We start from the raw sequence: 15,800 nt of genomic DNA on the forward strand, positions 1-15,800 counted from the left end.
ATATTTTTCATACTATTTACATTATTTTGTATTAATTTAGGTCAAAATAAATGAAAAATATTATATTTAGCATTTTAATAATTTGTGGTTATGAAATATAGCATGACACACCAGTGTCTTTTTTGCGTTAAAGGTAAAATCTTTCAGACACGACTCAATTCCAAACAATAATTTTTCAAATTTGCATCTATTATTTTTGTTAGATCTAAAAAAAATAGTTATTCATCGATAAAATTTCTTTAGTTTACAAAATCAATTATTGATAAAATTTTTAATGTGAATCAAAAAAAAAATTCAAACTACTTTTTTTGGATTTTATATTTTAATACAAACATAATTCCATCAAATTTCTTTTTACATTAAATATTAGTCTGTTTCTTATAATTAATAATAATAATATAATTCATAAATTATAGTATAATTCTTATAATTCTAAAATACATTTTTGCTTGCAATTAGAGCGTCAGGAAAAATATATACAAAAAAAGTCATATACAATCTGCGTCATAAATCTTACTTGAAATTTAATCCCATTTTTTAATGAAATTGAGAAGAGAGCTGACACTTAATTACGTAACATATTTACAATTAATTATAAGCATCATTCCGTTATGTATGATTACGTGTTCTCTCAGTTTACATCCTCCCTCAGTGCATTGTAAATATAAATAAATATTTTTTTTAAAACAGCCAGTCTGAAGACTTATTTTTTTGCAGACTGCTTGTCGATGCTTTTTCTGAAATATTTCTTAGAAGACTCTCATTTGTCACCCTATAAAATTACTGATCTTGCCTGATTGAAATTATGGTTCAATTCAATTTTAATGCAGTATTTGGCCAAATTGTTATAATAATTTGATTTTTTCTATTTAATGTCAAGTTTGCAATTAATTGCCATTTGTTATGATGACATAATTCGAAGTCAGTTTGTGAAAAATAAAAATCTAATCAAAATTCTTAGCTGTGTCAGTAACCATGTTGTTACCTTAACGCATTTTCAAAGATTGTTAACGTTAAGTTTACCAAAAATTTTAAGTCTCCTCTTAGAGGACGCTATAGCACGGGAGAAACATTTTATGGCAAATTCTCTTCCATAACTGAATTAAATTATATTAAAAAGGAATCACAGGAAAACCTAGAGTAAACTATGAAGTTTCAAATATTGAAAAGAAATTCTTTAAATATCAAAAGGAAAATAAATTATCAGACGATAACTTAGGATTACACAATGGGGGAAGTTATTTTCTAATAAATTGTTTGCGTATTTTGAACTTTTTTTTTCTACTATTGAAATTTTATGGCATACTTTAGGTTTTTTTTCAGCTCATTTTTTCTTTCTTTTAAATTTTAAATTAGTAATGGAGGTGGAAGAGAATTCGTGACGAAAAGTTTCTCCCACAGTATGGCTTCCACCCATTCTATGCTAATCTTGTTTATACGAGTAAAGACTATATTAGTCAATGATCTAACGCGAATTTATGTTTAGTTATCTGGGGTTAAGCATCTGTTTTGTAAAATATAGGTAAATAATTTACAGTAAAAATTGTAGAGGTCTTTCCGTTGCACTAATTTTTCGTATAAGTCTAACCATTTTAATTTTCGGTTGGACCCCCTGTTTCTTGGATTAAAATTCTCGTTCGACGTGGCATTTATTTGATTATTTTCATTCATAGAACCATAATTTTAAGGCTTATTTTAAATTATTTTTATTTACATATTCTTAATTTTTTTATTTGCAGATTTTTAATTTTTTTATTTATAGATTCTTAATTTTAAGGCTGTACAAATGAGAACAATTGAATGAATACCGCTTCAAAGGAATATTTTAATCCAAGAAAGCGGGTCCAATCGAATAATAAAATGGTTAAATTCTTAAAAGATAGTACATTTAAAATGTGATTTCTCATGAATTTTTTTTTTGCTATTATTAAGTAAAATAATAAAAAATATTAAATATTTGCAATTTTTTTTCCTTCGTGGAATTATCTTTGGACGAATTTTAAAATTGTTTGAAATAAATTTTAAATTCGCTTAAAAAAGCTCTCAAGACATAGCGAAATATGCAAAAAGTTAAAATAACATAAAGGGTTACAAACTTTTGACCGCTCTCCTGACCTAGCTATTGGAACCCCATTTCCCAGATTGCGGAAACCCCCTATATTTTGGGGGTCAGAAATTTGAATCCATCGAAAAAAAGGGTATGCTTGTTCAGAGAATACGTTTTTTAAGTGTGATTTCGTAAGTTAAAATATCGTCTGCACTAATTAATTTACATATTTGAGGGCACCCTCTTTAACCATTAAGATTGAGTCCTAGAACGTAAAGATTCTATCATTAGTTTAGAAGTTATTCAGGGTGGTCCGTTTATTTATTTTATTTTTTTCTATACAATTAAGATGCATGGCGATGTTTGAAGCCTAGATTAGGTAATGTGACGTAAAAGTATTTCTTTTGGATGCTGTAACTCTCTTTCCCGAGGAAGATGAAAGATGGTGGGGAAGAGAGAGGGGGATGAAGGCAAGTTGCCAGATTTGTTGTTGTTATACTTGACCTTGGTTTCTGAGAACTTCCTCAGATGTTCGATCACCCTTTCACGCCCCTTTATTCTTTAATTATAGCTTTGGGGGGAATAAAAAGTCCAATCGGCTTTTAGAATGTTTTTCTCGTTGTGCGATGTTTGTCCGATTTCATGGCATTCATTGAATGGATAACCTTCCGGCAAAACTAACATCAGATTGTTTTGAATAAAATCAAACTTCGACTTACGCCGATTTTGTTGATGTTGAGAAGACAGTGGTGCTTGGAATCCCTGCTCTCAGGACACTAATGAGACCACTAGAAAATAATTAAAGCAATTCTTAGTGATCCATTCCGGGACCCAGTGAGCAATGTTGATGATTGTTCACAAACCCGCTAACAAACAGAAGAAAAAAGTATTGCTAAAAGTAGCTATAAATAACCAAAATGAAAAATTTTTGATCAAATAAATCTACAATAAATTTTCTTACTCTTTTAAAAAGTAAAATAGTTATCAATAAAATTTTTATGAGTATAACAAACCAGAAGGACTTTTTTCCCCTTGTTTCATTCCATAATTTTATTTTAAATTCTAATAATCACTGCAGTTGTTTTATAATTTTTATTTCAGCGTGCTTCCCTCCTTATATTCAGCCATTTCACTAAGCAAGTTTTATTTTAAAAAAAAGTTCATCGAAACTGTTTTTTTTTTTAATGTTAAAAATGCTAGGTTTATTAAAAATAGAAAAAACTTACATTTTTATAATTTGTGAAAATTTTCAAAAACTTTCATATTTTATCATAAGAAAATTAATACAATTTTAATTTACGCCTGAAAAGAATTAAAACTGCTGGACAAATCATCACCCTCTCAACACAATGGAAAAAAAAGTTGAAAAAAAATTTTTCCTCTGCACGCAAAATTTTTTTTTTNTTTTTTTTTTTTTTTTTTTTTTTTTTTTTTTTTTTTTTTTTTGGTTAATGCTTATAAAACATTTCTTTTCCAAAGTTTCGAATATCAAACGAGTATTTCAGATGAGCATTCTAAACATTAAAAAATCTATTTTTCAAAGTTTAAGAGAAAATACATCAAAATAGATTTTTTTTTTAAAAAAATCTGACTCTAAATTTTTTGCTAGTTAGGAATTTAGGAGTTTTTATTTAGGAGTTTTGCTGGTTAGCCCAAGAATCAATATCAAGGTTCCAGATAAAGAATTAATGACAGCTTTTAAAATTCCTGGTTATAAAAAGATAAATTTCATTAAAAATTCAATAATAGTTAGCACAAGGATTTTAAAAACGAAATTACCGTTGACCTAATTTCAAAAAGAGTCATTTAGTCCATTAGCTCATACCCAGAGCTATGGAATCATTCAACTCCGACTCGCATTTAATTAAAATGTCCACCTAAGTCCAGGTGGACATTTTAATTAGATGCGAGTAAATAATTTTTTCAAGTCCAGTAAATAATTTTGTTTGCTTAGCTAAATATTTATCTAAATAATTTTCTTAAAATCAATTTTTTTTCTTTCCCCTTTAATGTACAGGACCTAACTTTTAACTCCCCGGTGTCGAGTAAATTTTTCCGTATCCTGCAAAATGTTCTTTGACTCAAACTCAGTAAAACTGCTCATAGTAACTGTACTAATTGTTTATCACTTGTAAAACATCAAATGTGTTTTTGTTCCTACTTTCGCTTGTGTGTGTTGTATGGGTCTTCCTGCCAGCTGTTCCTCTTTTTACGAATCGTGTGTCACGTTGAGATTGCTTTTTAGCCGACCTTGAAAAGCATTCGTTCACATCAACACCGCCGTCCATCTTCTCTTGGATGAATACCAAATTTCTACACTTCTTCATGTTGAACCTTCTACTATTCCATAGATCCCACCCTTCTCTGATAAATAATGCAAGTCACTGTTGACCTTTGACGATGATCCATAATACTTTTAGTTTATTAAATAACAGTAAAAAATGCTTACTTATAGATGGGCATTTTGAAAAAAAAAAGAAGAAAAAAAAGCAAGAAAAATTTGTAGGCATTTCCCAGATTTCCATAAATCTATCCAATAGTGAAACGTAAATTACCTTTATAACATTAATTATTTTTCTTTAATGGAAGCTAATTGTAAAATGAATGTTCATTTATCCTTTGATAACTGAACAGTTTTATCGATGGGAGATAAGTTCTGTTTTTATGAACCATAAATAAAATAACTTATACGTTTTCTTTCATGCCTACTTTATGCAATGTATTTCCCAACAGCTGTTTTTAATTTATTTTGTAAGTATTTCATTTCAATTGGTTACTAATTCTGTTTTTTTTTTCTCCATAAATTTAATTGCACATCTATATACTGTGAAACTGCCGAACTCTTGTACTTCGGTAAACCATTAGATTTCTCCAAATGAACATCGTTTTATATCTAAAAGATCTCCGTCCACGCATTCGATATGTTAAGTACAGTTTAAGTAGACTTTTTTTTTCTTTGATTGAAGTTTGGAATTTGTATCAAAAAATTAGGTAAATTTATTTTTTCATATAAATCTTACTGGGTACTACCCCTCTCCCCATTTCTTGTTGTAATCGAATTTCATATTAGGTAAAATCATAAATACATACCGATGGTACTACTTTTACCTTACTATTGAAACTATATAGATCTACTTTTATGAGTTGAAAAATTAAACTTAAAAAATTAATATTTAAAAAAAATTGTCTTCCTTATTAATATTATTATTTTTTGTGCTATACCAAACCTAACAGTGACACCTAACATATATTATTATAAGGAGATGTTTTTATGTCATTTTGTATAGTGTGCTTATTTATGCAATATAGTTTGCATTAAAAAAAGTCGGCATTTGAATCAAATTTATTTTTTAAAATTTGATACTTTTGTGAGAAAATATGCTGAAAATTATACATACTGTAATTCTTGACGTCCTAAAAGAAAAGTAAGACGAAGAAAAGAAAACATCCTGTTCAAGCTGAAAAGATTTTTAAGATATTGAGAGAACTGGAAATTCAAATTTTTCTCAAAAATTCCTTGCATGCAATGAAATTAAATAATGACGCATTTTTCGGAAATCGGGCTCTAGTCTACCTTACAAACTGGACAAACTTATCAAAAAATGCAAGTTCCAGAACCCCTTTTGACTTAGAGCGTTTTTACTTGTAATATGCAAAATCTAAGAAAATTTATTTTTGAAAGGTACGCCCTTTGAGGATTTTCTTTAGGTTAGTAAAAAAGAACTGCACATACAAGCACTGTATAAAAATATGCATAACATTTGCTGTTCCTTAGAATTCATTTGACTAACTTTGGTGTTTTGTGTTTCAGACAAGATCTCCCGGGACATGGAGGACCGGTTCTACTTCGTGTCCCCGTCCAGCTCTGTCCAGCAGAGCCTGTCCGAGCAGCAGGACGACGACGACATGGAGTGGGATCCGGACGAGATTGCCAACATCCCTGAACCTCCAGACGGTGGTTACGGGTGGGTCATCGTGGCAGCATCCTTCCTCAGCAACATGATAGTGGACGGAATAGCCTATACTTTCGGCATCTTCTTCACGGAATTCGTCAGGCATTATGACGTTCCCAAGGGTAAAGTGGCCTGGGTCGGATCCCTCCTCTCAGGTTTCTACATGAGCGTAGGTGAGTATGGTGTTCTCTAAACAACGCCTTTACTGTGTACATTATTTTTTGTATGTTTAAAAGAAATTAATAAGTAAAAATCTACATATTCGAGTATAAAGATATATGAATAAACTACCCGGATTGAATTATAGTACAATATTAGTCGAGTAAAGTTAGACTTTTTCTACGGAAAAATTGATACCTGAAAATTTACCTACTCTCCACTGTACGCTTTTTTTTTTTCGGAAAATGCAGGTAATTTGAGGGAGATAATTGAATTTCTTTTAGATAGCAAGTGCGGTATATTTTCTGAGGTATTTTTTCTCATTGATTTAAATGAGTCCAATGGCTGGACTGTCTGACTAACAGTTTCGAAGTTGTAAGCTATTTATGTACAAAATGTACACATTTGTACATATAACTATTTACGCATCTGATATTGCTAACTATACAAGTGAAACTGGTTTCTTTGTATTTGCCCTGAATCGAATGAGACGGTACACAAGTAAATAGAAAAAATAGTTCTAAAGATGCAAGAGTTTTTATGTATGTACAATTTATACAATTTTGTACTTGCACTTATTTACGCATATTACATTGTTATACAGACAAATGAGGTATTACTTTCTGTTTAATTGATTGCGGTATTATTTTCTAATTTAATTGAAGGAGACCAAACACGAATAAAAAGAGGAATTGCTTCAAAAATTGAAATGTTTTTTTTCACTAACTAAATTGAATGAGACCAAACACGAATAAAAAGAGGAAATGCTTCAAAAATTGAAATGTTTTTTTTTCAGTAACTAAATTGCACTAGAACGAAACCCCTTATAACTTCTAAATTATTAATCCAATCGTCTTGGTATCTGTCTTATTCTATTAATAGTTCTAATCTCAATAAAAATATTTAATCCATGCTATTTTTCTTGACATTTATTTATTTATTTACTTAAAATTATTTGGGCGAGAAAATAAAAAAACATTAGATTTAGTACGTCTCTACCCCTCCCCTGACTCGCTTATGTTCTTTTATATAATATTGATTAATTATTATTTAAAACAGAAAGAAAAGTTAGGGGGTGGAGCACTTGCTTTTAAGCCCACCTAAATATTCGAAATCCAGCTAAAGAGGGAGCTGTCTTTCCAATATTTATTATATGCTATTCAATGATAGAAAATATCAACTTTTTCTTCAGTCTAACGGAGGTAGATTTTCCTTCCTATGTATTGCAAATGTATATTTATATGACTGAAAAAAAAGAGACAATTCAGACACTAACGACACATTCTCTAACTGGTATTTGACATGTGTTCACTCGTTTCGTAAATTGGGCACGAAATTACAAGAATACCAATTTTTCTACACGCATATACAGTTAAAATGTTTTGAAGCATTTACGATTGCAAATGAATTAACATTATATGGCCTGCAGCAAGGGGAAAAATAGTATCCGATGTAAATGACAAAACTTGCTTTTTTTCTCTTTTTTTTTTTAAAGAATATTGATTTTTCTTTAAAAAAGTATATCTCGTATAAGGCGAATCTCGTGTGTGTATCTCATGTAATTTTTTAAAAATAATCCAGTTTAGACTACTTTACTTAATAGGTCCTGAATGAATTTGATTTTGAAAATCTCTTTTCGAACAGTTAAGACTTAGTAAAAGGAATATGGCAAATAAAATAAATTTCTCACAAATTTCGATTGAAGAAACGGTATGTTTTAGAATAAAAACTAGATTTTTATTATTTTTTTAACGTAAAACTCCTTTTCTGAAAAGAAGAAGAAAAAATTCTTCGTAAAATCATTCACCGTGAAATGTTTAACGAAAACTGGGATCTCACAACAACATCGGAGAAAGCTATAAATTACAAAATGTCAACTTGTAAGATTTAATGTCTTGAGGACAAAAACGTTTTTTGTTATTGTTGCTTTTGTTTCTTTAAGCGATGTGTCGTATTAAGATGTCATTGAAAAAAAAATATCAGCATGTAAAGTCATTTTGCTGGAATCGTTGACCTTCGTTTTCTTAGCTTCGATTAACTGTTATGTGTTATTAGAATGATCCGATCCATGTAAGCAAATGATCGATATTCGCCACTTTTTTCTCCTTTTATTATAGTCTTACTAAACAACAAGATAATCCACATGATAATGTAAACATTTCATTTTGCTTTATAAATTATAAATGTGGAAAAAGTCGACACGTTTTGCACTGTCAAAAATAGGCACCAATTCTCAAGACTCACCTGACGTGAATTAAGAAAACGGAACAGATTTGATTAAACAAACGCAAAGTTGCCAACGGAAAAAATAATAAATTTTAAAAATATATAAAAATTAGACTTTATTAAGAGAATTTAAAAACAAATTACAAAAAGAAAGCGAGAAAACCGTAGTAGCAGAGAGAGGCAATCAGGGTAAAATGAGTTTCTAAGCAGTATGGAGAAGCGGTGAGAAACTTATATCGTTAACCAGAGAAACGGCATCCTTATGAATGAAACAATAATCCAGAGCATCAAGAGGATATAAAAGAGCGAGGAATTACGAAGTTATAGAACTTAAATTGATTCCAAAGGTTCTAACAACATGCAATAGTAGATCACTTATCAAATTCTCAATGACGGACACTTGTAAATAAAATGTTTTCTTGTAAAAATCTCTCCGTCAATTTGAAAGTAATTCAAATTTCCAACTACTATTTTCATGCTGTTATTTCAATCGTAAGTCAGCTTGAAGTCAAAATTCTGTAAACAGTTCTAAAACTGATTATGACTTTCAGTTTTATAACATTTAGTCGAGATGTGTTGTATTAAGTTAGTTCTCCTTTTGCAGGTCCCATTGTGAGTGCATTGACGAACAGATTCGGTAGTCGGCTTGTGATGATAGCAGGCAGCCTGGTCTCCTGTACTGCTATGATACTCAGTACTATGGCACCCACCATAGACGTACTGATGGTCACCTATGGAGTGATGGGAGGTGAGTTCTTCCTTTCCTGATTTTGTTGATTTTTGTTTAACGTCTATGTTCTTGCCAAAAATGACAAACAACAATACAAAATTTACAAACAATGCAATTTTTTACAATATAATGTCTTTAACAATGTAACGTTTATTGCGCTTAAAGAAAATCACGAATAATTTTTCATCTAAGGAGTGAATTTTCACGCATTAGGATTCGGTCTATATGGTTTGAGTACCCAAACTTAAACATACTAATTAATTAGGGCAGACGATATTTCAGTTATGAAGTTTCAGACGCAGAAATGAACTATCTCTGAATATAAATACCATTTTCACCCTTAAAATATGGGAGTAAGCAGCAAATGCGTAATGGACCTATTAATGTTAATTCCATTTACATGTTTGTGGTTTATTTTCATAAATATTTTGATCTACTTAACTGTTACTCTATTGTCTACCCGCAACTTTTAATCACAGATTTTCTTTTCAAATCTTAATAGTTAAGTGATGTCAGTGTAGCTCTGTGTCAGCAAAACGATTATGTAAGCAATCGGTGGAGTTATATGTATGGACATTTAAGAGGTGTAGAGCAACTATTGTAGAGAAATATTTTCATACAGATGTTAAAAGCTTCCTTTGATCAAAGTAAAGAAGATCAAAGAAAATCTTTGGCTCGCAACAGTATCCTTTTCATTTTATCACAACTCGAGTTAAAGTGTATTGTTGTAACACACTCTAAAATCCTTAATAACGATTGGTCAAAATTTATAAACACTTTTGTCTCACCTAAATGATTAGTTTTTTGTCCCTTAATGTGTTTTATTTGATCCGAAATTACTGTTTGCCAAACAACCGGGAAGTTACAAACTTCTAACATATTTTTTATAATAAATAAGAATTTGTCAAAATGCAAAAAAAAAAAAAAAAAAAAAAACGATCAGGTCTTTTTAAAAATGCCTTTCATGCATCTTGGAATCTACAGTGGCTAAATAAATCTGCTATTTTGAGCAAGTTTAAAGTATTTAATAGTGAGTCTAAAAAAAGTTAAACGAGAGGTGTAGCATATACCATTCTAAATAACTGATGCATTAGGGTATCAAGCTGATGTTTTGTTTTCTTTTTCAGGTATAGGTTTCGGTCTGGTGTTTTTGCCGGCCGTAGTCAGCGTAAGCCACTATTTTTCTACGAAACGAGCCTTAGCCACGGGCGTAGCTGTTTGTGGATCTGGTGTTGGAGCTTTCGTCTTCGCCCCATTATGTCAAGTCTTGCTTAACATGTACGAATGGCAAGGGGCCCTACTAATACTTGCCGGTTTAACACTGAATTGTGCTGTGTTTGGAGGTCTCATGAGACCCCTCGACCCGGCTCCTTACCAAAAACCCTTACTCCAGAGAATCGCCGAAGAGAAGGAAAGACACCGGATGGACTCCCTCTGCGAAAGTCAGTACATGATTATTCAGCATTCAGATGGAACATTCGAAAAGAGACCGAAGTTCATCCTCAATCTAGAACCCGGTGTTCATTCCACCCTCTATCTAGATCAGTTCGGGAAGTCTCCAGCGGACACTCCGGTATTTACGCTTTCTCCCATACAAGAAGTGCGCAAATCACCGGAACTGTCCAAAGAGGATGAAATGAACGAAAAGGAAGAAAATGAGAAGGAAGAAGAGGAGAAGACTGAAAAAGAGGATGAGAAAGCTCCATTAGCTGGGCCGTCTTTGCCGAAAGTAGCAACAACGGTCTCACTTCCCAATGCGGGCTTGGCCCACCACCAAATCAATAGCAACCCTAATGGGGCTGACTTTCAAGATGGGTCCTCCTCTCCACAGATTGCCAATGGTACTTTACCCCCAACATTTATCCGCGAACTGGCCAAGCGGAAAGGACTTTTGCCCCAGTTTAGAGGTGCTATGAAATTAAGCCTTAGCAACATGACAGTAAATAACGAGACGAAGAAAAACAACGCCCCACTAAAGATCTCTTCCAGTGGTTTTCTTTGTCCGGGACAGCAGCAAAATAACAACTTCAACGCGGATGAAGTCTGGAAGCAGAACGTTCGAGAACAAATATCCCAAACTCCTGTTCCGCTGGACGGCAGTAGGAGGTCATCCCTGCGCAGGGAAAGAAGAGATTACAGCAGGCCTATGTACAGGAAAGATGTCTTTTACAGCGGCAGCATCCGCAATCTGCCAGAATACAAGCAGTCTCAGGGGGATGTTAGGTCGTACGTGGCCAGCGTCATATCTATTCCAAGAGACATCCCCATCTCTCAATCGGTTTTAGACAACAGATCGAATGTTCTGCAAGCCAAACCAAGACCAAAATTTTGCCCTAGTTTTATTAAATTGCCCAAATCCATGACGGACACTCTGTATGAAATGCTTGACATTTCACTTCTGCAGAACAAAGTGTTTCTAATGATCTGCATGTCCAATGTGATTGGAATGATAGGTTTTTATGTGCCATATGTTTACATTACAGACAGTTGCATAACGAAAGGAATCCCAGCCGAAAAGGCCGCCTTCGTTCTCTCCATGATTGGAATAACGAATACCATAGGGAGGTTGCTGTTCGGTTGGATAGCCGATAGGCCAGGGGTCTCCTCCCTGCTAGTGAATAATGTTACTATTGTACTGACTGGTATATGTGTGTTCTGCATACCTTTCTGCAACGACTACACAACCATTGTGATTGATTGCGTCCTCTTTGGATTATTTGTCTGTGAGTATTTTTCTTTAAATTAATGTAATTTCATACCTGATTACTTTTTAAATTGTTGCATCCTGCTTAAAGATTGACTTTTCTAGGGATATTCAACTGTTGAAAAGAATAGCGATTATGATTTTTTTTGACTATCTAACAGAGTTGGAATGATTTAAATCACTCTATTTTCTTTCTAAAAAGTCATTGATCTAAATCACCTGATTTTTCATACAAAAAAAAAAAGAAACACTGATTAATATATTTTTATTTATGGAAATTCATATATTTTGTATATCCCTAATGCTATGATTTTTTTAAAGCCTGGTTTCATTGACATTGGAGGTTTTATCCAGAGAAATAATGCGAGGATAATGCATGTAAAGTATCATTTGATGTTCAAAATAGACTAATAAATAAATGTTAATAGATTGAAGTGACGTGAAACTTTCCATTAGCTGTATGAATAATAATTTGCTATTTAATACGCACATTTAAATTATACCCATTTAGTTTTATGCTTATTTAAACACAAATACTTTTAAGATTTATTAAACATGTAAACTGTGGTGTATATAAGTAATGAAGAAAGATTTGATCTGCCAAGAGTAGTTTAGAATAATTAATTTTGTATTATGTTTCCTGATCTAAATTATAATTTATTTTTCATTTGATATCTGACTGACAAATCAGGTCTTTGTCTTTAAAAACTCATGAGGATACTGAGCTTTAATAAAAACTACTATTTCATTTTTTTCTCCAGTTATTAGTTTGAAACCACTGTATCACTTGTATAAAATAATTTTAACTATTTTATTTAGAAATATCAAGTACCTTAATATTGTGAATGAAATAGGATTTCATGCGCTTCGCAGGTTCTTCCCGAAATTGATTAAATAACATTATTGAGTTTATTTATGAAAACTAAATAAGTATGAAAATTATTCCTTCATCCATAGTTTCACAAAATGCATTTTTTAAAAATTTGGGATGTCTTTTTCGTACCTATTTGAGAATTCAAATTCATCTGATGCACATAGCAAAAAAAATATTTTACAAAATGTAAATAATAGAAGCAAAAAGCTGACCAATAAAGTGAAAGTTAGCATTTTTGTCTCTGGCTCATAAACAACGATATTATAAGTCTGAGTAGGTTAACATCATTCAATAGTTTCTAAAAAAAATTTTTTTTTTTTAATCGATGCTAAAATATTGCGACTTAAATTAAGTGGGCGATATCATATGAAAGAAAACCATACAATATGACCTCAAAATTTTACATATTATGTATGGGCCAAAGTTAGGAAATTTTGCTGCTGGTCAGTGGCCAGTAGTAGCATTTATAATGGTAGCCACTTTTTTCAAAAATTAAACTACTGATGTTATTAACATAAAGCAGTTCTTTTGAAGCATTTCTAAAATAAGGTAAACATTACAGGGTTCGTTTCTAAAACGAAGAATTTTCCTGACCCTGCCATGAATGTTTATGAATTTTAAGTATATTGCATTTAACGTTTTAAACTAATAAAACGTAGAGTTTGAGATTTTGAACCAATTACGCAACATGAAACTTATTATAAAATTTACATAAGTTAAATTTATTTATTACAAAATATGTCTGAAATAACTGCAATTATAACGATGAAATTGTATTACATATTTACATTATTCTTTTAAATATTATGGATAATAAATTAAAATAAACAGTACTAGGAAAATAACTTGAACTTGAAGAAATCTTTTGATATCCAAAGTCAGCCCTCTCCTTTTGATAACTCGGGAATAAGTTTCACTATTTTAACTTTATTTTACAGCTTCTGTAATTAATTTTGCCTTATTATACATGTACAAACAATTTCTTTGAAATTAAATTTTTTTGGTCGTTAAAATTATTAATTGAATTAAAAATGTATCTAAAGAGATTTTAAAATAAAACTATTGAAATGTAAATTGGATAAGTCATGATGTGAAGAACTAAAACAAAACTATACATACTTTCCATAACAGACAACTTTAATTTCTCAGTATTCACCAAAAAGACATATTATTTGATAATCACATGATTTCGATTAATAACATGAAATAATCGGTATTTTTCGGTTAGCCAGGCGCAGGAGAAAAGTCGCCAAAAGATGTAGATCTCTACCAACTTTTTTTAAAAATATTTTTCCTTTTATTCATTTTTTAAACACGTAAAAATGAAATAAAATGAGAAAAATAAATGAAATAAAAAAATAGGTGAATTTGCTTGTGCTTGACTAATCGGAAAGTATCAAATAATCTATTTGGCATACTATTAGAAAGTCCTTTTATGATTTCTAAATCTATTTCGTGTATTGTATTGACGGCTGCTTACATATGTTTTTACTAAATTCTTCTATGGATTTAATTCCAGGGAAGATGATAGGAAATCTTTAACTTCAATTTTATTTTGTATCAATTTATTTTATTTCATTAATTATTTTTTATATCAGCTTCGCTTTTTTACATTATATATTGTACGTAATAACAATAATTTTTAACTTCGATTTTTAGTTATTAATAGTTGTAATTTAAAATAAATTTAGCAGACATTCATCTGTTTATATTTTACTTGAATTTAAAAGTTTAGAAATCAGGTTTATGCAAAAATAGTTAAAGTTCACTTGAAAAAAAAGGGTTTTAACTAACTATTTTGACTAACTATTACAATTAATTAATTAAATAACTAACTAATTAACTAACTATTAAACTAACGTTGTTTTGATTCGAATATTTTGTATTTTTGACTTATCTTGTCATTTGCATTAAACTTTCACACGCCTTTTCGACGTGATTTCATTATGTATGCACATTTAAGGTCGTCTATAAAACTGGCTCATAACAGCAAAGTGCAGAATATTATTCCTCAAATGTGATAAATTGTTGCCAGAAGGAAAGAGTGCCTTCATTTTGTAAATATTTTCGTCCATTCAATTAACATTCAAGGTTAATATAGAAAATTAGGCAAAAGCGTGATCAGAATACTTAATATAGCGTCGGGCGACCTGAATATCTTCCCAAATTGAAATCCAAAGTATGTTTTGATTGAAGCAGATGTAATATTATGCAATGTTGTCAAGTTACATAAGCTGCGAACGCTTAAGAAGTAGTCACCATCTTGTTTTCGTATTCGGTAAAAATTAAATGAGCAGCACAATTACTATTTTGGAAAATTGTAGCTGATTAATTTTTTTTAAAATTTATTTATTTGACAAAGACCTCTAAATAAAAAAAATTAAAAAACTGCCAAAATTGTTTATTTTATAGAGAAAACGTCACTATATACCCTCACTTATGACGATTCAGCAATCCTTGAGCTGTATTTCGTTGATTTTGAGAATCATTTCGTCTCATAATCACGTGATTTTTGACGAAACGCGAGCTCTCAAATGCTTGACGAAAACGTTTCCTCAACTCTGAACCTCATCGCCTTGCATTGTGGGTAATTGAATGACGAAACTAGAATGAAGACTAGACGATGGAAACTAGAATGACGAAATGTTTCTTTTTTTTACAAAATTCGTTTCCTTGGAGAAATGACGAGTGCTATTTTGTCACTTTGACGAAATGTTCGCTTGGAACATGTACCATGAAACAGTTTTGTCAAAAATGAAGAAAGTTTCGTGAAATTTGAATATCTATTTTTTACAGTGTATACGCTTTTTTCGTAAAATAATGAAAATATTTTAAATAAAATCGAAATTGAATAAAAAAAGTCTATGTATAAAATCCCCAATAATAAAATTTATTAAAAAATCTAAGCACGTTTCGATGTCCCATTGGTACAATGTCCTCAGCAGGACAATTGGCATAGATGGAAAAACAAAAATGATGAAAATCGACAAGTTATGTTCAGTCATTGATATAAATATACAGCAAAAGAGCATATTAAATTGATCGTAAAAATTTTAATAAAAAATGAATGATTTCTAAGTATTTGCAAACGGTGGCAAAGTAGTAAG

General features: G+C 30.9%; 1 protein-coding gene across 3 annotated transcripts in view; it reads left to right on the forward strand.

The window, feature by feature from the left end:
- LOC107443270 (monocarboxylate transporter 9) overlaps nucleotides 1-15,800 on the forward strand; it is an 87,450-nt gene that overhangs the window by 66,117 nt on the left and 5,533 nt on the right. For all 3 annotated transcript variants that reach the window (XM_016057094.3, XM_016057101.3, XM_016057088.3), the window contains exons 2-4: nucleotides 5,859-6,173; nucleotides 8,990-9,133; nucleotides 10,243-11,838. In XM_016057094.3, coding sequence (XP_015912580.1) covers nucleotides 5,859-6,173; nucleotides 8,990-9,133; nucleotides 10,243-11,838 — 2,055 coding nt within the window. The remainder of the gene's footprint in view (nucleotides 1-5,858; nucleotides 6,174-8,989; nucleotides 9,134-10,242; nucleotides 11,839-15,800) is intronic.

The sequence above is a fragment of the Parasteatoda tepidariorum genome, chromosome 2 (assembly GCF_043381705.1).
Source record: "Parasteatoda tepidariorum isolate YZ-2023 chromosome 2, CAS_Ptep_4.0, whole genome shotgun sequence".
Classification (NCBI taxonomy): Eukaryota; Metazoa; Arthropoda; class Arachnida; order Araneae; family Theridiidae; genus Parasteatoda; species Parasteatoda tepidariorum.